Genomic DNA, 25,337 nt, shown 5'->3' on the forward strand with positions numbered 1-25,337 from the left:
AGTTACCGATTTTAATGGCTATGATAGGAGAAACTGAGGATGTCTCAGCAACATTGTAGTTACTCCACAATACTAACCTAATTGACAGCGTGAAAAGAAGGAAGCCTGTACAGAATAAAACATATTTCAAAACATGCATCCTGTTTGCAACAAGGCATTAAAGTAATATTGCAAAAAATATGGCAAAGCAATTAACTTTTTGACCTGAATACAAAGTGTTATGTTGTATTGGATTTGCCTCAAATATATTACTGAGTACCACTCTCCATATTTTAAAGCACGTGGCTGCATCACGTTATAGTATATCGTTAAGGACTGGGGACTTTTTCAGGATAAAGAATTGATGAAATGGAGCTAAGCCCAGGAAAAATCCTATAGGAAAAACTGGTTCAGTCTGCTTTCGACCAGACACTGGGAGATACATTCACCTTTCAGCAGGACAATAACCTAAAACACAAGGCCAAATCTACACTGGAGTTGCTTTCTATTCAGGCTATAACACGGCAAAAATGTGGACTAAGTCAAGGGGTATGAATACATTCTGAAGGTACTGTATGTGATATGTCAAAAGAGATTAGTGCATAAAGGTTAAAAACAGAAATTGGTTAACTATTTAACTAACTATTTCCATTGGAGTTCTATTGCCGTATATTGCCATTGGAGTTCATTTTAGGTCATTTTAAGACTTAGGAACAATTGCTTCTACTATTGTAGCTGGCAACTCAAGACCGATCACATGCTGTGTTCCCGTAATGATTAAGGGTGTCAATTTAGGCTATTTTTTGTCTGTTGAATCAATGAGTGGCCATGCCAACAAACAGTACATTTAAATATCCTGGTTCATAGAATGTTAATTGTTAATATTTCTAAATATTTCTCTCCCTGCAGCTCTCTCAAGGAAAAACACAGTACATGAATGTTATTGTATTTAATTCAACTCACTATCACTAAACCATGAAAGACATCATTAACTGATGTACCAGACCAAAGTACTCCCATGGAGCTTTGCTCAATTGTAGTTTAATGTTCTCTACTGCATAACTTACTGGGTTTTACTGTTTAATGCATAACGTATGAATTAAAGTAAATACTGTATGGTGTCTAATATAACTTATATGATTATTAGATGAACGGAAGAGTTAAGGATGATTTTGTATACTGTAAATATGGCGTCTGTCTGTTGGATGGTGATATGGAATCTCGAGCAGAATAGTTGTTATTCTATTAAATATCCCCCCACTCAGGTGGCTGACACTTTGTTAGCTCAGGGTGTATGATGGCAATGTGGCCTCACAATTAGAGGCCAAGGCAAGAGCCCAGCCCACGTAGTCAATAATGAGAATGTTGCTTGGGGTGCAAAACAGTGGCCTTCTGGTTTCTGCAAACACCGTTGAAGCACAGACATCACTCCCCTACTTTTTATCAACTCGTTATTCTGCGGTATCTATCACCTTTCAATGTCCCCCTGGAACAGATGATTTTGTTGGCTGTTTATTTAACTGTGTGTGTCCAAGTTTGACTTGGTCTCTGTGGCAGTAGGCGAGCTCTGTATAAGTATCTGTCTCAGCCTTGATTCCTGAATGAAGAGTTGAGGGCACAATAAGTAACACTTATTATCAAGGGACACATGGAGGTTTGCTCGAGTTCACCGCCATATTTTTGATGGAGGCCTCTGGATACAGAATTGATAGGCTCAGTAAAAACCTGCTGGATGTCCGCTCCAGTTAAAAGGATTTATGGTGTAAGAGCTCATACTGTAGTCATTAGGGACGAATGGAGAGGCAGCAACACTGGATGGCGTACAGACATGGCTGTCCTCACTGCAGCAGTCGAAACACAATCTCAAAATTACATAGTTATTTTAGAAACAAGAGGGTGTGAGCTGAGGAAAGCAGAGGGAAAAAGGGAGGGATGACTTTTGTTTGTGAATGCAGTCATTGCCAAGCGACGTCAGAGTGTTTGGTATCATTGAGAACTGCTTACTTTTGTGGTTGTCAATGGTTCCAATTAGAGGTCAACCGATTATGACTTTTCAAAGCCGATACCGATTATTGGGGGACCAAAAAAGCCGATACCGATTAATCGGCCAATTTAAAAATAAAAATAACAATTATAACAATACTGAATGAACACTTATTTTAACTTAATATTATACGTCAATAAATCAATTTAGCCTCAAGTAAATAATGAAATATTCACTTTGGTTACACCAGCCTCATCTCGGGAGTTGATAGGCTTGAAGTCATAAACAGTGCAATGCTTGACGCACAACGAAGAGCTGCTGGCAAAACGCATGCTCAGTCAGATTATATGCAACGCAGGACACGCTAGATAATATCTAGTAATATCATCAAACACGTGTAGTTAACTAGTGATTATGATTGATTGTTTTTTATAAGAGAAGTTTAATGCTAGCTAGCAACTTACCTTGGCTTACTGCATTTGCGTAACAGGCAGTCTTCTTGTGGAGTGCAACGAGAGAGAGGCAGGTCGTTATTGCGTTGGACTAGTTAACTGTAAGGTTGCAAGATTGGATCCCCCGGGCTGACAAGGTGAAAATCTGTCTTTCTGCCCCTGAATGAGGCAGTTAACCCACCGTTCCTAGGCCGTCATTGAAAATATGAATGTGTTCTTAACTGACTTGCCTCGTTAAATAAAGATTAAATAAAGGTGTAAAAAAATATATATATAAAAAATTATCGGCACATCGGCGCCCAAAAATACCGATTTCCGGTTGTTATGAAAACTTGAAATCGGCCCTAATTAATCGGCCATTCCGATTAATCGGTCAACCTCTAGTTCCAATACATTGCCTACACTTCTGCTGGCCCATAGACTACTTTCAGGGCGAGGAACCATCTAACATCAAGTTGTAAAACAGTGAACTACTCTTTAAAGGCTAGCTTTCCTCTTTTGACCTTGTGATGTGTCTGAATTTTTCTGTGAAGGAGGGGTTTGCTAGGGTTTGCACTCGTACTGTAGTTCATCAGAAACATAATTCAACTAGGCATTGTACTACCTGGCCTATACTGGAATCATGTGATCTGAACTAAGCGATATTTGCATATTTTTGCAACATTTATTTAAATGTTTAAAGTGCAGAATACTCCCAAACTATGGGTTATTTGTTGTGTTACAAACATTCCATACACTTCACATCTCCATGTTTTACCCTGGTAACAGCCATTTAATCCTGTTGAAATAATGATTGAATGTGGTGAACACAGTTAAAGCTGACAGTTTGTGCTATCAGCGATTCACATTGACACCCACCATTGTACTGTGAAGCAAAAGCCCTGACACCGGGTTACAAGTGGCTCTGACAGCTATCATAGATTCCCTATCATTAATTGTGATAATACAGTAACATGCAGCGAGACTGTGTACACATTCAACACTGCTGACCTTTCTCTTGAATAAATGAATACCTAATGAATAATTCATCATAATTATTTGTTGTATTATTTTTCTGCCTTGTTTTTGGAGTAACCTTCTCATGGAACAATGATGAATACTAATTGAGCACTATTTTCATGACAGAAGTGGTCACAGTGTGATGTGATTTAACATTATTTCCGTTATTTAGATTAACAACAAATATGTGATGTTCCTGTAAGTATTTCAGTCAAGTGAGTGGTTATAGTATTTAAATTACAAGAAGAGGGATTAAACTCATCATGGTCCAGACTGAAGGCGTCAGTAGCTCTCCAGGACCAGTGTTGGACATCTCTGCTCTGTAGATATTCAACTTACTGCCAATTTTTTATTTATTTGACCTTTATTTAACTAGGCAAGTCAGTTAAGAACAAATTCTTATTTTCAATGACGGCCTAGGAACAGTGGGTTAACTGCCTTGTTCAGGGGCAGAACGACAGATTTGTACCTTGTCAGCTTGAGGATTTGAACTTGCAACCTTTCGGTTACTAGCCCAATGCTCTAACCACTAGGCTTTTGTTGTCAACTGCAACAAGAAACAAACTTTTACAGCAAAGGTAGTAGTAACTGGTTTAAGGGAAGCGGGAGGATTTATACTGTTCTCTCTGTCCATCTAATCGGTCTTCTTTAACTTAATGAAATACATGTGAACATTGATTACCAAGACAACTTAGTAACTGCATGCCAAGGAGAGGTAGTTGACTAATGAATGTAGCGGGTAGTGTTGATGGTATGACCATTTACAGATCATAAGGCAATCCATGGTAAGTTATTTATCATGTCAGATAAATAAAAGCACAACCAATCTTTCAAAACAACCTTTAAGGCAAGCTTTCCTCTTTGTTGCAAAGAGAACAAAGGGTCACTGAACTAAAACACTCCAATAGGCTGTATTGCTGGACAGAGCAAAGGTTATTGGTCTTTTGTCATGAATATAACTTTTTTGGTTTTACTGTTGAATATTGTTATTTCGCTTTTCCTTCGGTAATACTTTTTTGAAGAACTCAGTCACTCACGTTAACCATTAGTCTTAGATTTGCATCACAAATTGTACAGTTCTCCAATAGTTTTGATATATGCCCACAGAGACTCGCTCTTCCTTGTCCCCGTTTGGTATGCGCTGGAAGTCGAATTGGTATTATGAGCATTATGATATTCCTCCACTGAAGTTCATTGGATTGAAGGTTAGGCAAAGAGGTTAGGATCCAATAATCTGTCCTGAATACAAATCACATGTTTGTTACCACCAGTTCTCTTGGGGACTCAGAGAGAAATCAGTTGAGGCTTCTCTCTTTTTCAAATAAATGGTTTGACTGAATTTTCCACAAAGCTTGCCTACTGGAGAATGCCAAGGATATGCAAATCGGACTTGGCGCACATTCTCATTGTGAAATTTAGCACAGGTGCTGACATTTAAATCAATGTATCATGATAATTGTGACAGAATAAATTTGCAAAATACTAAGCATACATTTTGTTTCCATAGAATGCTTGAATCATTTCTAATGAGCCTCATGTATGTCATTTGGTGTTGAGTGTGCATAAAATCAATTCATAAGCCAAATATTACCACCAATCAATAGTCACACTGAATGTATGAAAATAGATGCTAATGTACAGTGCCTTCAGAAAGTATTCACACACCTCAACATTTTGTTGTGTTACAGCCTGAATTTAAAATGGATTAAATCGAGATGTATTGTCGCTGGCCTACATACAATACCCCATAATGTCAAAGTGGAATTATGTTTTCTAAATGTTTACAAATTAATAAAAAAGAAATGCTGAAATGTCTTGTGTCAATAAGTATTCAACGCCTTTGTTATGGGAACCCTAAATAAGTTCAGGAGTAAAAATGTGCTAAACAAGACACATAATACGTTTCATGGACTCACTCTGTTTTCAATAATAGTGTTTAACATAATTTTAACATCTCTGTACACATATACAATTATCTGTATGGTCCCTCAGTCGAGCAGTGAATTTCAAACACAGATTCAACCACAAAGACCAGGGAGGTTTTCCAATGCCTCGCAAAGTAGGGCACCTATTGATAGATGGGTAAAACGAAAAGGGGTCATTGAATATCCCTTTGAGCATGGTGATGTTATTAATTACATTTTGGATGGTGTATCAATACATGCAGTCGCTACATAGCTACAGGCGTCCTTCCTAACTTAGTTGCCGGGGAGGAAGGAAACCATTCAGGGATTTCCCCATGAGGCCAATGGGCATTAAAACAGCTAGTGTTTAATGGCTGTGATAGGAGAAAACTGACGATGGATCAACATAGTAGTTACTCCACAATACTAACCTAATTGACAGAGTGAATAGAATAATAATATAATTTCAGTAGTCCTCTATTATGATTCATTTTCTTCTCTCGCATAGCTCATTAGTACACCTTTGTGGTTGAATATATACATATCTATTGTAGGTCCTCGGATACAACAATGAATAATGTGAAACAAATAAATACCATCAAAGGATACCTTAATGTACAATAATGAACACCTTGTGAAACAGCTGTGAAAACCAAAATGGCAATATTTAAGATTTTTAATACATAAACTTTGGTACAGTTAATCATTATTTTATTTTCACAGATTTTTTTGTACACTCACATGGCAATCATACACTAAAATACTGACTTCTGGTGTGTGGAATATTGAGGATGTGGTTGCTGTGGGAGCTTAAGCCTGTCACTTGTTCTCAACAGGCAGCCAGTCTCAGAAGGGGAGCTTGAAGAGGGAGACTGCAAAGTCCAGGCACTAATGCTCTCTTTGTTCTGAGTGTTTGCAGTGCTAGTGTTTTTATTTAATCTGTGTATCTCTCATGCTATGTGCCCAGTATGATAGAGCAAGAAAACTAGCCCCACTCCAATTCGCATACCGCCCCAAGAGATCCACAAATGACGCAACCTCAATCACACTCCACACTGCCCTTTCCCACCTGGACACATTCTATGTGAGAATGCTGTTCATTGACTACAGCTCAGCGTTCAACATCATAGTGCCCACAAAGCTCAACACTAAACTAAGGACCCTGGGACTAAACACCTCCCTCTGCAACTGGATCCTGGACTTCCTGACGGGCCGGCCCCAGGTGGTAATGGTAGGCAACAACACATCTGCCACGCTGATCGTCAACACCGGGGCCCCTCGGGTGCGTGCTTAGTCCCCTCCTGTATTTCGTGTTCACCCACGACTGCATTGCCAAGCACGACTCCAACACCATCATTAAGTTTACTGATGACACAACAGTGGTAGGCCTGATCACTGACAACGATGAAACAGCCTATAAGGAGGAGGTCAGAGACCTTGCAGTGTGGTGCCAGGACAACAACCTCTCCCTCAATGTGAGCAAGACAAATGAGATGATCGTGGAAAAGGAGAGCTGAACTGTCCCCCATTAACATCGACGGGGCTGTAGTGGAGCGTGTCAAGTTCCTTGGTGTCCACATCACCAACAAATTATCATGGTATGTGTATGTATGTGTGTATATTTATTTTACTAGGCAAGTCAGTTAAGAACAAATTGTTATTTTCAAATACGGCCTAGGAACAGTGGGTTAACCGCCTGTTCAGGGGCAGAACGACAGATTTGAACTTGCAAACACACGTGTGTGTATGGATGTTTATATATATATATATATTTTTTTTTTTTTGAATATATATATATAAAAAGCCAATACACACATATATATATATATATATGTGTATTGGCTGACACACGTGTGTGTGTATGGATGTTTATGTATATATATATTTACCCCAAAAATATATGGTGGATTGGAAATTATGCAGACCAATTACATTACTGGAAACAAATCAAATCAAATCAAATCAAATTTATTTATATAGCCCTTCGTACATCAGCTGATATCTCAAAGTGCTGTACAGAAACCCAGCCTAAAACCCCAAACAGCAAGCAATGCAGGTGTAGAAGCACGGTGGCTAGGAAAAACTCCCTAGAAAGGCCAATACCTAGGAAGAAACCTAGAGAGGAACCAGGCTATGTGGGGTGGCCAGTCCTCTTCTGGCTGTGCCGGGTGGAGATTATAACAGAACATGGCCAAGATGTTCAAATGTTCATAAATGACCAGCATGGTCGAATAATAATAAGGCAGAACAGTTGAAACTGGAGCAGCAACAACAATCTATCTGTAATTTTAAAGCTGATCCACTCCCTAATATATATTTTTTTAGCTATCATGGTCCAAACACTCCAAGACAGTCAAGAAGACGGCACAATAACACCTTTTCCCCCTCAGGAGACTGAAAACATTTGGCAAGGTTCCTCAAATCCTCAAAAAAGTTCTACAGCTGCACCATCGAAAGCATCCGGACCATTTGCATCACCACCTGGTATGGTAACTGCTCAGCATCCGACCATAAAGCGCTACATAGGATAGTGCATACGGCTCAATACATCACTGAAGCCAAGCTTCCTGCCATCCAGGACCTATATACTAGGCGGTGTCAGAGGAAGTCTTTGACTCCAGTCACCCAAGTCATAGACAGTTCTCTCTGCTACCGCACGGTAAGCGGTACCGGAGTGCGTTTAGTACAAACCGTTCCGCAACGTAGCAAACGATCATCAAGTGAACTGAACACACCTCATCACTCGACCTCGGGTGTTTTTGTCTGGGGCTACAACATAAATGTGTGCAGTTGGGGTACTCGGGGAGAGCTCAAAGTAGTCAGCTATGTTATCAAGGTCCTGGGGACAGGCTGTTGTCCCATTACAGTGCTAACATACTTGATTGAAATGCTCAAGGGCATGGTGGTTAGTTGAATCAGATGTGCTGCTATTGGTCTGGAACAAACGCCTGTACATCATGTGGGTCCCCAGCAACAGTATTGAAGAACACTGCTAACCTATATTGTAATAGAAATCCTGAGGTCTTACTTTATCAAAAACTTAATACAAAAGCCACATCTTCACACAATAGCAGCATCAGCTGCACCATCGAGAGCATCCTGACGGGTTGCATCACTGCCTGGTATGGCAACTGCTCGGCCTCTGACCGCAAGGCACTACAGAGGGTAGTGCGTACGGCCAAGTACTTCACCGCGGTCAAGCTTCCTGCCATCCATGACCTCTATACCAGGCAGTGTCAGAGGTAGGCCCTAAAAATTGTCAAAGACTCCAGCCACCCTAGTCATAGACTGTCCTCTCTCCTACCGCACGGCAAGCGGTACCGGAGCGCCAAGTCTAGGTCCAAGAGGCTCCTAAACAGCTTCTACCCCCCCAAGCCATAAGACTCCTGAACAACTAATCAAATGGCTACCCAGACTATTTGCATTGCCCCCCCCCGCCCCCCCCACTGCTGCTACTCTCTGTTATTATCTATGCATGTGCCCCTGCACATTGACACATTGACTATGTACCAGTACCCCCTGTATATAGCCCTGCTATTGCTATTTACTGTTGCTCTTTAATGATTTGTTATTCTTATCTCTTACTTTTTTTTTTTTTTTCTTAAAACTGCATTGTTGGTTAAGGGCTTGTAAGTAAGCATTTCACTGTAAGGTGTATTCGGCGCATGTGAAAAATAACATTTGATTTGGTCGGTCAGACATCACTCGACCATCACTCGATTGTGCTTCACAACAGAATGGACACAATAGAAAACTGTAAAAATATGCTGGAATGCTTAACACTCATCCTCTCTGTTATTTCTGTTTTCCTCACAGATGTACTGTGGATAGCAAGGTATCGCGGGTGGCTTGGCTCAACCGCACCACCATTCTCTACGCGGGAGCTGACAAGTGGTCTCTGGACCCTCGAGTGGTCCGAATGGACAACACACCCGTGACAGAGTACAGCATAAAGATCCAGAATGTGAATGTACACGACGAGGGGCCCTACGTGTGCTCCATCCTCACAAGCAACAAACCCAAATCATCCAAAGTGCATCTCATCGTTCAAGGTACAGGACTTCTTCTTCTCTCAGATTCTGTCCATTTACATAGTTCACTTGTGGTTTGTGATTTGTCAATTTTCCTTCTAGATGCATAGGGCTGAATAGATATCACTGTCTTTGATTGGTAGTCTGACTGACTTTAGTGTTAAGTTTACAGATGCTATATTTCAAACTCGGGGCTGTGATTGTTTTGACTTAACCAGTGGGAAGGCATGAGAGATAAAGAGAAGGAAAACTTCTTAGTCGCCTTCGCCAGGATAATCTAATTATCTGAAACTTGCCAAACGTGATTCCCTGAGATGAAATTGGGATTTAATCTAGGTTTAATTTCAGATCGTTGATAGATATTGATTTGGGGACACAGCAAGTTGGAGAATACCGTGGCCCTGTTTCAGTGCAAGGGCTTACTAAATCAGCTGTCGATACCTGGACTTTTGTTATCATTTACAGTGAACTCAATTTTCTTCTCGCTCAGTTTCCAAAAACAATTAGCACCACTGCCCTTTGTCGGCTTTAGTGGTACAGATCATGTAGACACACTCATTTGACGTTTAATTAAAACTGAACAAGATTAACTACGGACGAGACAGTTTTTTATCATGTAAGATCTTGCATTTAGAATGGGACTAATGCCACAACAAAAGACAGTATGCATGGAATCATAAAATAATTGACATTAGACATTTGGCAATGTCTATTTCTTGCGCAACAGAGTCCCCAAGGGTTCTTTATTGTCTTATTTGAAAATGCAACTTTTTTCTAAGAAAACAATCTGTTACTCATTAACCTATTGAATTTAGCCCTGACACTAATTACTGGGAAAATAAAATAAATAAATAATAAAATAATTGGCAGTTATTTACTTTAAAAATTAGCAGCGGCTTTATATATATAAATAAAAAAAGAGTTCAGTCTGTGAACACAGAACAAATTACTGTACTTAAATCATTATTCCAAACTGTAATTAACAGATCAATGGAAGGAATTCCGGCTACTCTGTATAATTACTCTTCATAATATGTCATTAATTTATTACATGCTGCTGCTACTCTGTACTTTATTTTACTCTTATTATTATCTATCCTGATGCCTAGTCACTTTACCTTGCCTTCATGTGCATATCTACCTCAAATACCTCATACCCCTGCACATTGATCTGGTACTCCCTGTATATAGCTCCATTCTTGTGTATTTTATTCCTTGTATTAATATATACACTACCGCTCAAAAGTTTGGGGTCACATAGAAATGTCCTTGTTTTTTAAAAAAGAACCATTTTTTGGTCCATTAAAATAACATCAAATTGATCAGAAATACAGTGTAGACATTGTTAATGTTGTAAATGACTATTGTAGCTGATATTTAATGGAATATCTACATAGGCGTACAGAGGCCCATTATCAGCAACCATCACTCCTGTGTTCTAAAGGCAGGTTGTGTTAGCTAATCCAAGTTTATCATTTTAAAAGTTTAATATATCATTAGAAAACCTGTTTGCAGTTATGTTAGCACAGCTGGAAACTCTTGTTCTGATTAAAGAAGCAATAAAACAGGCCTTCATTAGACTAATTGAGTATCTGGAGAATCAGCATTTGTGGGTTTGATTACAGGCTCAAAATGGCCAGAAACAAAGACTTTCTTCTGAAACTCGCCAGTCGAGTCTTGTTCTGAGAAATGCAGGCTATTCCTTGCGAGAAATTGCCAAGAAACGGAAGATCTCGTCCAACACTGTGTACTACTCCCTTCACAGAACAGCACAAACTGTCTCTAACCAGAATAGAAAGAGGAGTGGGAGGCCCCAGTGCACAACTGAGCAAGAGGTCAAGCCAGTTTTATTGCTTCTTTTATCAGGACAACAGTTTTCAGCTGTGCTAACATAATTGCCAACGGGTTTTCTAATGATCAATTAGCCTTTTAAAATGACCAACTTGGATTAGCTAACACAATGTGCCATTGGAACACAGGAGTCATGATTGCTGATAGTAGGCCTCTGTATGCCTATGTAAATATTCCATAAAAAAATCAGTTTCCATTATAAAAATAAAAAAAACGTTTCCAGCTACAATATTCATTTTATAACATTAACAATGTCTACACTGTATTTCTGATCAATTTGATGTTATTTTAATGGACAAAAAATGAGTTTTTCTTTCAAAAACAAGGAGATTTCTAAGTGACCCCAAACATTTGAACGGTAGCGTATATGTTTTTTTTACTCTGCATCGTTGAGAAAGGCTCATAAGCAAGCATTTCACGGTTAATTCTACACCTGCTGTATTTGGTGCATCTGACAAATCAAATTTGATTTGATTTATTGTGGTTTAGAAGTGGAAGCTGATTTTAATTCTTCCTCATCATATTTTCGCACACGTCACTATTAGATTGTAAAGGTGTTTGGTCTAGGATAAAGAAAGAAAAACTCACACAAGAAATCAGATTAAAAAAACAATACTCCATGTTTTATGATGAGACTTTTTCCTTCACTTTTAATTTTCCTAAACGTGACCCTCTAAGATACTGCACAACTCTTAAGTTGGTGTGTACAACATGGCTGAATTTGTCAGGTGCTTTTATTGTTAGATCCAAAGAGACTTCTCCTAGAGAGCAGCACTCTTGAGAATTGCTGTGTGAGAGCGAAGGTGACTCATGGGTGCCAGGCCGTTGGTTCATGGAAACCAACACAGCACGGCAGCCCTTCACTGCACCTCAGCCTTTAATATTTCATGCTGTGTTTAGCCATGAAATGCTGCACAAAAAAATGCTATCACATTTCTCTCCTGCAAGCTCAAAACGGCACCGCACTGCTTTCTCTGCCTTCCTGCCTACTTATACAACACAAGGAAGAAATAGGAGTAGAATTGTTATCGTCTCTCTACAATTACTGTATACCTTATGCAGAGTTACAGTAAAACACATGTATTTCTGCAAATGGATGTTTTGGATTATGATCTGCTTGGATATTGCTGTAATGTCAAAACTGCATCTATTTTGGTTTAGAATGAAGCCAACTGGAAAACCATATCTTTGCGAAAACTGCATGTACTTCCAAAACATCCATCTGTGATATTGATTAGAAGTAATTCAATAGAGGACAAGTAATGAAGGAGAATGTACAGGAGCCCCAGACAGAAACCCTAAACTTGGATTTTGCCTCAAACTTTGAGCTTTTAATTTTGTAGAGAAGATAAAGAAGCATTGTAATAGGGCTTTATAAGGGGACCAAGGTCATTTGATTGTTGCAGAAGCAGCATTTGACTACAATAGTCTCTCAACCATTTAAAACTGAGAGAAGTGAGAGAATCACAGTTTGTATTCACAAGACATCAATGACACATTCACAGAAAAGCCAGACTTTATAGGAAGCCAAGTTTTGTCAGAATTTCATAACATTCACTTCTGTTTCTTAATAAGATTTTATAGCTGTAACCTTCATCCATACTTTTCAACCTGGAATCTCTATTAGTTATTATATCTTGAAAAATTCTTAGTTATTCTAACTTGTTTCTCAAACCTGATCTCACATAGATGCACAAGGCGAGTTGTGGCATAACATGAACACGCCCCCAAGTAGGGTACAGCCATAGGGTACTCCCGTTACACCCATCCTAAGCAAACTACTGACATTTTTTTGTCGTGTCTATAAACGTTTTCAGCAGCAGCACGTCTTTTATTGACATACTTGGCTGTCACACCAACAAATTATTGGCTTGATGCAAATTCTGCCACTCTGTGTTACCCGACCTGCTAACACTGACAGTAAAGCTAGTAAATCTGTCGCATTATACTTCCGTCACTGTTTGTTTAGCCCTTGCTCTTTCACCGGTTAGCTGACGTTAATCTCGATCTAATTCGCTAGTCTTAGAAATGTTGCGGAACTACTTCCAGTCTTTGCCTGCCCTTGAACGGACTAGGTATTTAGAAAAGTTGATTCTTGTTTGCTTGCCTATATGTCCATTCAACTTGCCGGAGACCAGCTGGGGAGACAACCCTACCAAATGGCGCAAAGTAGACTAAGGCAATATCTATACCTATTTGGTGGAATCTCCAGGTTTGCATAAATATCCAAGTGTTGAAGAATATTATAGCTGTTATTTGGACAGATTAATCTCACTAGTCCTAATTACAAGCTGTAGAATGGAGTTGGTGGAATCATCCTTTAATTCATGGACACTTTCTCAGCTGGGCCAGGGGCGCTTTAATTAGATCAGGTGGAAATGTCCGACAGATCTCAACTCATTAAATGGAGGAAATCTCCACCGCCCAACCTTGCTGCCTTCTCTTCCTCAACTCCGTCTAACCCACACATTCTGTGCGTCCATGAATCAACACAAACTACCAAGTAAATATACCACTTTGTGGTTAAAGGAATTCCTGCCTCAGTCTCATCCACTCCTCTGTCACCTGACCCGTGACCACCTGTTCACTTTCACTATTGTTAGTCATCCTACCTGTCCAGCTACCCACACAGATTCCAATAATCTTTCACAAGCTAACTAACAAACGTTATGCAATACACATAGCTAGTTAGATACAAAAGAGTGTTAGCGACTTACCAGTAATGAAGTGCTTCGAACACACATAAATGTATCGAGTAACCGGAGCCCACAGCTTTCCATCATCATCATCATCATTGCGGAAACCATGAGGTTCATCTAACCTGGTCCCTGGGCAGTTGATGAAACTTAATTTGGTGGTGTTTTCTCCCAGTATTGTTCAGACAAAATGGTACGCAACAGCTTTTCGGCATCTTAAAAGCAAGGTTAGCTAGCTAGTTGAAGAAAGTCAGTCGGAATCGGCTCTTTGGCTGGTAATTGTGACGTATATTCCATGCAAAGCTATATCTGTTCAAAGTATTTTTAAGCGTGATGTAGTGGATTAAGACGACATGGAAGTATGTTTAAAAACGACCAACCAACCATATCCAAAATGTTTATAGAATGATTAAAAAAAAGAATACAGCCATTGTCGGGTTATGAGTAAAGTAGGCAATTTAACATAGGAGAAACGGGAGTACCCTACAGCTGTACACTGCTCAGCGGCATGGTCATGTTAAGCCTCGCCACGTGTATCTATTGTGAGTTATAACATTGATATGGCTTTTTAACATAAATCCACAGAAGGCAGAATAGAACGATTACCAAATAGCTCAACTCAGGAATATCGTCAACAAAAGCCATTCTACAAAGGCATTTATCCCTACTACAATAAGCATTGTACTGTATAGACATTTTATAACATTACAATCATGTGACCCTTACATTGAAAGATGCTGAACCTATTTTATTGGCATTTCATACTGAGATGCACTCCATACCTGATCAACTTGTCTGTAAGTCTCTTTATAAGAAAAATGAACTCTTACTAACAAGTGAAAGTGTGCTTCTAGATGTTTCAGAAATGTGAAAATGAGTTCAGTTTTCATTCACAAATGTAGTCTAATTGATTACATGAAGAAAAACAAATGATGGAGGGCTATACATCAACATGGTCTATTTCACTTTATTATCAGCCACCCAAAGATCCCCATTCCCACCCCAACAACTGGCTTGACCACACAATCTATTTTCATCATGAGCAAAAGCAATTTGTTTTCTACCCAAAGTTGCAAAGAAAATGTTGTGATCCATTTAATAAACATAAAGAGACCAGCAAAACGGATATAAGGGAATAGCCAGAACTGCAGCATCTAGTAGGCAAGGCTGGGTACTTTCACAATAATTTATGGTAAAGAATGCAAGTGACTTCAATGACTGGTTTCTCTGAACAGGGGAATAAAACATCACCAGATTCACAGGCAATAGATTACAAAGGTTGAAGAATGAAAACTCCAAGCAGCAGCTTCATAGTACTTGTCAGACATAGAGAACTGATACTTTATACTGGTTGTTGGGGTGGAATTGGCGTGGGGGGGTCTGTGGGTGGCTATTGATAATTTTATTGGATTTCTCATGTCTTACTCATTGTTAGGACGAATGATGGTCCAAATCAGAGGTTATGTACTATATTTATTGAAGATTATATGAATCCTATAAATTAAAATGGTCATTTTCGGTGCATTAATGTAGCTTAATTTCTCAGAGATGAAATGATAAATTCAACAAAATACTGTTTCAGGAATGCTAATCTTATTTGTTTCTAATTACAGAAACGCTTTCAGAACAATCTGAAATGGTGGTTGACATGGCTTGCTGAAATTACATAGAATGACCCATGAGGGAGAGGTTATTGTCCTGGTACCACACTGCCAAGTCTCTGACTTGCTCCCTATAGGCTGCCTCATCATCGCCGTAGATCAGTCCTATCACCGTCGTGTCGTTGGCAAACTTGATGATTGTGTTGTAGTCATGTGTGGCGGCGCAGTCATGGGTAAACAGGTTACTTTGGCATTCTTGGGCACAGGGACTATGGTGGTCTGCTTGAAACAAGTTGGTATTACAGACCAGATTACAGATAGGTTGAAAATGTCATTGAAGACACTTGGTATTCCGTCTGGCCCCACGGCATTGGGAATGTTAACCTGTTTAAAGGTCTTACTCACATCGGCTATGGAGAATAAGCTCAGACAGTCGTCCGGAACAGCTGGTGCCGTCATTCATCGTCCAGTGTTGCTTGCCTCAAAGCGAGCATAGAAGGCATTTAGCTCATCTGGTATGCTTGCATCGCTTGGCAGCTCGCAGCTTGGTTTCCCTTTGTAATCTGTGATAGTTTGCAAGCCCTGCCACATCAGTCAAGCGTCAGAGCCAGCGTAATAGGATTAGTAGCAATAAAAACTGTAGTCAGCCAACCAAGTAGGAACCCAGCTTTACGGCAGGAGAGAGAACGATTGGGAAGTCCATAAGGACAGTACTGCCTTAGTGGTCCTTCTGGCCCCCACAGGCCCTCCCGTCTACCACCAACACTGAAATTGAGTTCCATGTTAACCTGCACAGAGGGAAGGCCTCCAGTCCAGAGGGAAACGTCAATCAGCCAAGTGACCTTGTCCACTGATACCACCAGGAATAAGGCACCTGCTTCCATGGTGACTGTACGGAGAAGCAATACCTGAGCCAACTGCATTCAAGACACACTACTAAAAGGAATATGTTATCTAAAGTAAAGTTCTTTGCTGCATACCTTAAGTTTACTTCCAGTACTAGAGTTGATGAAAGTGGAAAAGAGCTGGAATGTGAAGAGTGGAAAAGAGCTCAATTGATAGCCCTACAAATTTGAGTGCATTCTGATTCTCAGATTTGTTAAACTCATGGTAATAGCAGCTAGAAAATGAGGCTGAGTTGTGGTGCAGAGATGGGCCAGGTGTGTTTTGCTATGTTTAACTCCCTTTTGGTACCATGGGATGTACTGCCCTCACACCAGTGCAGACAGTGACTCATAAGTAAAAGGGAATAAGGTTGGCTGACCATATGCTCAATACAGTGCCCATGGGAATAATTTAGAATGGGTCACACATCGAATCATTTAGAATGGGTCACACATCGAATCATTTAGAATGGGTCACACATCTAATGGATTACAACAGCATAGCCTCCTCTAACACACTGGAATATCTGTCATTTTTACTTTTTCAAGCATCTACGCTAAGAGAAAGGCATATTTACACCATATCTCAAAATCTACTTGACATCACAACCCATTAGGGGTGTATGGGAACCTCGGTTTGGTCCATGCTGTGAACCCGAATGAATGCATAACAAAAATATATCAAATGAATTGACGCAGCAAACTGTCATTTTGTAAGACGCAGCCGGAACTAGTTCTGTATGATGGCGAGTGGTGGGGTTAGTAAACCAGAATTGGAGGATCCTGCATCATCATTTAATAACTCCAGTTTGGGAAATGTTGGCTCCCCAGTAGATTACAACGACGATGGACAGAGAGTTGTGGATAAAACGTTAACGGTATGTCACCACGCTCAAGGGGAATAGCCTATGCAACTGCCAACACCTCAAATATGTCGACACATTTACGTTGACATCACCCCAGTATACTGGAACAACACAACATGTCTCCCCTCTGTATTCAAGCAGCCCTTGGTAGCTGACTCTGATCGGGCCAAAGAAATTACAAGAACGAAAGGCTATGTTTAGATTTTTTACAGTCTTTAGTTTATAGCTGCAAATATGGGGTTTCAGCACCATGTGAAAGTGCTCGGGCCACGTTACGAACTTCCCTCTTGCACTTATTTCAGCCAACAGGTAGTACCCGCTCTATATAATGCAAGCAAACCAAGTTTTCAATGAACTGGCCTATGCACCCTGTGTTGCTCTTACTTAACAGTGCCCATCACATTACCCCTCAGTGGGAGAGACACGACTCCTTTATGAGAGTCATAAGTGTACATCTGGCACTGAAGGAGGCAGTGTCATGGTGTGTTCGTAACCAAGTGGGATATGGGGATTTACCACATACGACTAGGAAAAATCCACTTAAACGGCCCTCAAACTGGTAATTACTAGTCGGAAACTTGTCTATCAACCTGAGCACCCACTTCTCCCACATGGTGACCTCTGACATCCCCTACTAAGGAAATGGACTCTCTAACAGCATTTTCAGCAATTGAATGCAAAAAAATAATAATATTTATAAAACGCAATCTAGTAATATTGTTTCTATAATTTGTTTACAACCATAACAGCTGTACTTTTAGTTTATGGTTGACACAGCTTGTTGGCCATTAGCAAATTGGCGTTTCTCAACAAGTTCAAATCACATGACTGCATCCAACTGATATTTACAACTTAACAACTGGTAAATTCCCACCTCCCACATGGTTACAAAGGCAGCATCAGAGTGGAAACTTGAGAGGCCCAACATAACAATCCGGTCACAACAGACAATGCCAGGAACATTGTGAATGCTGAACATTGTGAACATTGTGAATTTTCCCGCTGTATTGAAACCAAACCGTGAACCCAAATGGGTTTGGGGAATCGTTACACCCCTACAACCCATACAAATCAAATGGGACTGCCATTTAAATCTGTTGGTTTAACATGAATGATTTATGTTGTTTTGTTAAATATGAGTTATTAATAAGTGATACAGAGCAAGTGCATTTTGGAATGTTTGTCTATGAGGTTGTTGTTGTAATTTTTTCATAGATACTATATGTGCTGTCTAGTTAAAACCATGTAACTGGCACCCACTACCTCTATGTTCTCTAACTTTACATTTTAGTATATTTATAACTTAGATAAGAGTATGTAGCATAAGGGTGGTAAATCTGACAGAAATTACATGTTGATTCAATTGCCTGTAAATGGGATTTGGTGAGTGCTTCGAGACAACGCTAATCCGTTAAGACTTCACAACCGTGGTGGCCCACGTGGCGAATGAGCATGGACCCTGATCGTGGGGTGCTTGGCATGGCACTGGCCACTCATATTAGACATAGTGAGGAGGCCTTTCATTCTGATGGCCATTCCAGGGTGGCCTCGAAACGTATGCTTTCTGCAGAGAAAAATGTCACGCACAATATGATGTGTCAAAGGGCAGGTGTAAATCAATTCAATTATAAAGCCCTCTAAACAGACTACTGGATCCTCTATGGTTTCCTCAAATGTAATGATGTGACTGTGTTTTTAGATTAGGCCTGAGTCCTCTCTAGCATAAGGGGTGTCTAAAAGAAAAAGGATTGGCCTCTCAATTCAATGCACATTGGCGTAATAAGCTTTAGGACTCATTATTGGATGGAGAGGAGCCTCTTCTCTAGTCCATCAAAAGCAAGTAATGAGGCATTCGAAATATTCAGGCAACATTAGCAGAATAGAAATTGGAGCCTGCTTCTAAGCTTTTGCTTGTGTAACACATTAAAGGTGCTCTCTTCATCAATTTCTCACCTACTGAGTTCTTCGGCTATTTGGTCTGCTTCTCACTGCTTTCCCATTTAACATTTACATAGTAAGACTATATTAGAGGGGGCGTGCACCAGGAGCACATGGCAAAGCACAGATGTAAAACTTAAAGGGCGACTGCACTTCCTGATTTGGCCTCGTTTTAGATGTGGTTCATTAAGAAATGCTAGCGGCCTTGACAGAATTTAAACGTGAGTTGCTTTCGGAATGTGGTTTGATATGACTGTCTCTTGTGTGTGTTCGCAGGTGAGAATTGTGGAATAACTACAATGTTGTTGATCCATCCTCAGTTTTATCCTATTACAGTCATTTAAACTCTTAACTGGTTTAAAATCACCATTGGCATCATGGTGAAATCCCTGAGCGGTTTCCTTCCTCCCCGTCAACTGAGTTAGGAAGGGCGAATGTATCTTTGTAGTGACTGGGTGTATTGATACACCATCCAAAGTGTAAATAATAACTTCAACATGCTCAAATGGATATTCAATGTCTGCTTTTTTTTCACCCATCTAAACAATAGGTGCCCTTCTTTGCGAGGCATCGCTTGACTGAGGGACCTTACAGATACAGTACATTCAGAAAGTATTCACAACCCTGAACTTTTTCCACATTTTGTTGTTTAACAGCCTGAATTTATAATGTATTAAATTTCGTATTCAACCCCTTTGTTATAGCAAGCCTAAATAAGTTAAACTTAACAATTGAAATAATCAGTTGCATGGACGTACTCTGTGTGCAATGTTAAACATAATAGTGTTTAACATGATTTGTGAATGACTACCTAATCTCTGTACCCCACACAATTATCTGTAAGGTCCCTAAATCGAGCAGTACATTTCCAACACGGATTACACCTCAAAGACCAGGGAAGTTTTGCCTCGCAAAGAAAGGCGCCTATTGGTAGATGGGTAAAAACTTAAAAAGCAGACATTGAAAATCCCTTTGAGCAGGATGAAGTTATGAATTACACTTTGGATGGTTTATCAATACACCTAGTCAATACAAAGATACAGGCATCCTTCCTAACTCCGTTGCCGGAGAGGCAGGAAACCGCTCATGGATTTATCAATGGCGTCTTTAAAACAGTTGCTGAGGATGGATTAACAATATTGTAGTTTCTCCACAATACTAACCTAATTGACAGTGAAAAGAAGGACACATGTACAGAATCAAAATATTCCAAAGCATGCATCCTGTTTGCAACATAGCACTAAAGTAATACTGTCCCTCCGGAACATTCATTACGCACACCTGTCTCCTATTCCCACTGATTAGTACTTGTATAAGTGTGCCCTTTGGTTTCCATAGGGCCATTGACTATTTTTACAATGTCCGTTGGTGCGTGTGAGTACCTGTGCTGTGTGTTTTGGCTTTCGTGCCATTGTGGATTGCGCACATGATTACGGGTCTCGTCCTGTGGGTTAATCATTGTGTGTGTCTGTTATTTATTCGAGATACTCCTGTAAAGTTCTGCTTTTCTTTTCCTAGTCACCTTGTGTTCTTTTTCTTTGTGTTCTTGAACGTAGCCCTGTTTCTTTGTGTTCTGGAAAGTAGCCCTGTCTTTCATTTTTGTTTATTGATTTCACCTGTGTTCGTTTCTCACCTGGTCTCATCAGCTCCCTATTTAGTTACTTCTGTTTGTATGGTTGTGAGGTATTGTTTGTTTTTGACTGCCTACCTGCGTTTGACCTTCGCCTGCCTGTGACCACGATTCCTGCCTTCTGCGAATGCTTAATAAACATCTGCCGCCCTCTGCTCGCGAATCTACACCTTTTTCTCCCTGAGTATTCATTACACTCCTCTCTTTTGTTTGGTGTTCAACACTGTTTTGTTGTGTTTGTTTGGTCTTCGTCCCTGTGCCTTTACACGGCACGCCGTAATTTGGGCTTAATAAAAACCCTTACTACACATTCCTGCGTCTGTCTCCCGATCCTTGATGCCAACGTGACAGGTATGAATAGTTTCTGAAAGCACTGTAACTGTATGTGTGGGCTACAGAGATGGGGTAGTCATATTCCTTTTTTATGAATTTGTAAACCGTTCTAAAAACATAATACACCATTATCTCAAAGTGGAATTGTGTGTAGATCAGTGACACAAAATCTAAATGTAATCCATTTGCAATTCACGCTGTAACACAACAAAATGTGGAAAAAGTCAAGGGGTGTGTATACTTTCTGAATGCACTGTAAAGAGGCAATCCCATGCTTCAGCCTATCTGCTAATCATTAGTAGGGTCCTGCTTGGGGTAGAATACCAACGGTTCCCAGCTGGTGAGCTGCATAAAAATCTGCTGGCGGCCTGAATGAAAACATTCTTTCAACCCGTGGGTCGGCTTGCTGTTCAGAACAATTACATTGCTTGTTGGAAACATTTTTAATTAAGATAATACACTTTTTAAAAACCCAATAGCTTTTTATCTAGCATTGTTTTGAATTTCACTCACAGAAGATCAAAAATAATATAACTGAAATGTAGTTGTTGCATAAGTATTCAGCCCCTTTGTTTAGGCAAGCCTAAATTAGTTCAGGATTAAAATGTGGCTTTACAAATTACATTATATTTTGTGTGAAATAATAGGGGTTGACATTTTTTTATGACTAACCCTTCCTCTGTCCCCCACACAAATCTGTAAGGTCCCTCAGTCAAGTATTGAATTTCAAGCACAGATTCAACTACAAACTACAAAACTTCAAAATCCTCATTAAGAAGGTCACTGATTGGCAGATGCTTTTTATTATGTATTAAACCACCCAGACACATCAAAGATACATTCGTCCTTCTGAACTGAGCTTCAGGACAGGAATACAACTGCTCAGGGATGTTACTATGAGGCCAATATACAGAAATATTCAAAATATTATTGTATGCAACAAGGCCCTAAAGTAATACTGCAAAAAAATGGAAAGGAATACACCTTTTGGCCTAAATGCAAAGCCGTATGTTTGGGGCAAATCCGACACAACTGCCTCCTTATTTTCAAGCATAGTGGTGCCTGCATCATGGTATGGGTATGCTTAACATCGGCAAATACTGAGGAGTTTTTCAGGATAAAAATTTACGGGAGGAGCTAAGCACAGGCACAATCCTTTAGGAAAACCTTCAGTCTCCTTTACACCGGAAACTGGGAAAGGAATTCACCTTTCCACAGGATAATAACCTACAACACCTACAAGACCAAATCTACACTGGAGTTGCTTACCAAGAAGACAGTGAATGCTCCTGAGTGGCCAAGTTACTTTTTGGACTTAAACCCACTTGAAGATCTATGGCAAGACTTGAAAATCGCAGTCTAGCCATGAACCCTACATATTGACAGAGTTTCAAGAATTTTGAAAATAATAAATGGGCAAATGTTGCACAATCCAGGCCTGCAAATCTCTTAGACTTTCCAAAGACTCACAGCTATAATTGATGCCAAAGGTGTTTCTAGCATGTATTGACTCAGGGAACTGCATAGTTATTCAATTACTATTTTTTTGTTATTACATTTTTGTTAATCTTTAAAAATAAATATTTCCAAATTTTCTTCCTGGTTGACATAAATAAATGACATTCAATGTTTTAACACAATAAAATGTGAAAAAATCCAAGGGGTCTTACTACTTTTGCAAGGCACGTACAGCATATGGATGTCACACAGCTGAATATTTTCCCCAAGCTAAATCAACTCAAAGAAGTCTAGCACGGATTAAAACAGTTTTCGTGTTGACTTCGACAAATCATACATTTTTGTAAACAAATGTCAGCATTTTTTTCACAGACAAATGCCTGCACATCTACAACAGACTGGCGACGTGCTGTTTACAACAGCAAAGACAGCAAATGCAATTAACTAGTCCATGCTGATGGCTTTTCCCTGAACCTCTAATAAAGTGAGAGCAGCCCAAATGACCCACTTTAACGGGGGTGATGAAGCAGCAGCCCATTCCACTGCCATAAACGCAGCCCCATTAATAACATTATTAGAGTGTAAGGGAAGTGGCAATTGCCACACAAACCCAATGTTATGTTCACTCAGCATGTTCTGCACAAACAGCTTAGCTTCCATGATCCCCCGGAGGTAGTAATAGGCAAGTAATTATAATAAACTCCACAAATACATCTATCGCCTATGCGCAGATTTAATATCAATGTTGAGGGGTCTAGTTAGTTTTCATTCTCTGGGTTTCTGGTGGCATCTCTCAGGGGCAGACAGGGATTGAAGTGAAATTCACTAGCTTGCGTCTCAGAGAATTGTTTGCTTTCAAGAGGATGCTGTCAATCACTACTTCAATTGCTCCCTGCTTTTTCACATTTCCATGGCAATTTGATATAAAAAACACAATCCTAATTAAATGATTTTACGCACAACTAAATAAGAGATGTGTTTTATGAGAAGAAATACACTTTCACATCAGGGTACAGTTAGACCATATAAATCATATTAAATTACTAGACGGGTTGTCATAGAACCTCAATGTTCCAGAATGGGGTGAATATGGCACCCATATAGGTCAGGGAGAAATCCAAACTAGTCTAATTGGAATGAATGTGTGCATGTCAGAGCAAAAATCAAGCCATGATGGTGGAAGGAATTGTCCTTAGAGCTCCGAGACAGGATTGTGTCGCGGTACAGGTCTGGGGAAGGGTACCAAAACATTTCTGCAGCATTGAAGTTCCCGAAGAACACAGTGGCCTCCATCACTCTTAAATGGAATAAGTTTGGAACCACCAGGACTCTTCCTAGAGCTGGCCGCCCAGCCAAACTGAGCAATTGGGGGAGAAGGGCCTTGGTCAAGGAGGTGACCAAGAACCCAATGGTCACTCTGACAGCGCTTCAGAGTTCCTCTGTGGAGATGGGAGAACCTTCCAGAAGGACAATCATCCTTGCAGCACTCCACCAATCAGGCCTTTATGGTAGACTGACCAGACGGAAGCCACTCCTCAGTAAAAGGCACATGACAGCTCGCTTGGAGTTTGCCAAAAGGCACCTAAAGGACTCTGACCATGAGAAACAAGATGATCTGGTCTGATGAAACCAAGATTGAACTCTTTGGACTGAATACAAAGCGTCACGTCAGGAGGAAACCTGGCACCATCCCTACGGTGAAGCATGGTGGTGGCAACATCATGCTGTGGGGATGTTTTTCAGCGGCAGGGACTGGGAGACTAGTCAGACAGGAAAGATGAACGGAGCAAAGTACAAAGAGACCATTGATGAAAACCTACTCCAGAGCAGTCAGGACCTCAGACTGGGGCGAAGGTTGACCTTCAAACAGGACAACAACCTTAAGCACACAGCCAAGACAACACTTGAGTGGCCCAGCTAGAGCCCAGACTTTAACCTGATCAGACATCTCTGGAGAGACCTGAAAATATCTGTGCAGCGACACTCCCCATCCAACCTGACAGAGCTTGAGAGGATCTGCAGAGAAGAATGGGAGAAACTCCCCAAATACAGGAGTACCCAAGAAGACTCAAGGCTGTAATCGCTGCCAAAGGTGCTTCAACAAAGTACTGACTAAAGGGTCTCAATACTTATGTAAATGTGATTTCAGTTTTGTATTTTAAATGCATTTGCAAAAATATCAAAAAATCTGTTTTTGCTTTGTCATTATGTGGTATTGTGTGTAAATTGATGAAAAAACGAACAATTTATTCAATTTTAGAATAAGGCTTTAACGTAACATCAAAAAGTCAAGAGTTCTGAATACTTTCCGAATGAACTGTATATATGTGGGTGAGATCCTAGAACTTGGCTCTGATGTTTTTGGAGACTATGTGTACAGGTAGAAAGGCTGGAAAAGCTTGAGTGATCTGTTTGATGTTAATCGGTTATAAAAGAGCTGTGAACATCCGTTATACATTCGGAGAACATAGCTGGAACAATGCCTTTGATGTGCAGTGAAATGTCAATGTATCAAAATAGCCAAAAGTACATGGTCATTTTTTTAAGGGAAAAGATTCCATTCATGTCGGATACAAATTAAATATGAATTGGATCGAAATAGATAGATTTCGAGTCTATTATAGGTTGCGAGTGTCCACTGTAAAAAGTAATCAAGGTTGCACAGATATTGCAACGATGGGCACAGCACACCTGCGTGCACGCACACACACACATTTTTATCTGCCAAGTT

General features: G+C 40.1%; 1 protein-coding gene across 2 annotated transcripts in view; it reads left to right on the forward strand.

Annotated features, from left to right (window-relative positions):
* Positions 1–25,337, forward strand: part of LOC109872483 (opioid-binding protein/cell adhesion molecule) — a 342,689-nt gene that overhangs the window by 247,205 nt on the left and 70,147 nt on the right. For both annotated transcript variants that reach the window (XM_020463735.2, XM_020463734.2), the window contains one exon: positions 9,135–9,370. In XM_020463735.2, coding sequence (XP_020319324.1) covers positions 9,135–9,370 — 236 coding nt within the window. The remainder of the gene's footprint in view (positions 1–9,134; positions 9,371–25,337) is intronic.

Source organism: Oncorhynchus kisutch, linkage group LG28 (genome assembly GCF_002021735.2).
Source record: "Oncorhynchus kisutch isolate 150728-3 linkage group LG28, Okis_V2, whole genome shotgun sequence".
Classification (NCBI taxonomy): Eukaryota; Metazoa; Chordata; class Actinopteri; order Salmoniformes; family Salmonidae; genus Oncorhynchus; species Oncorhynchus kisutch.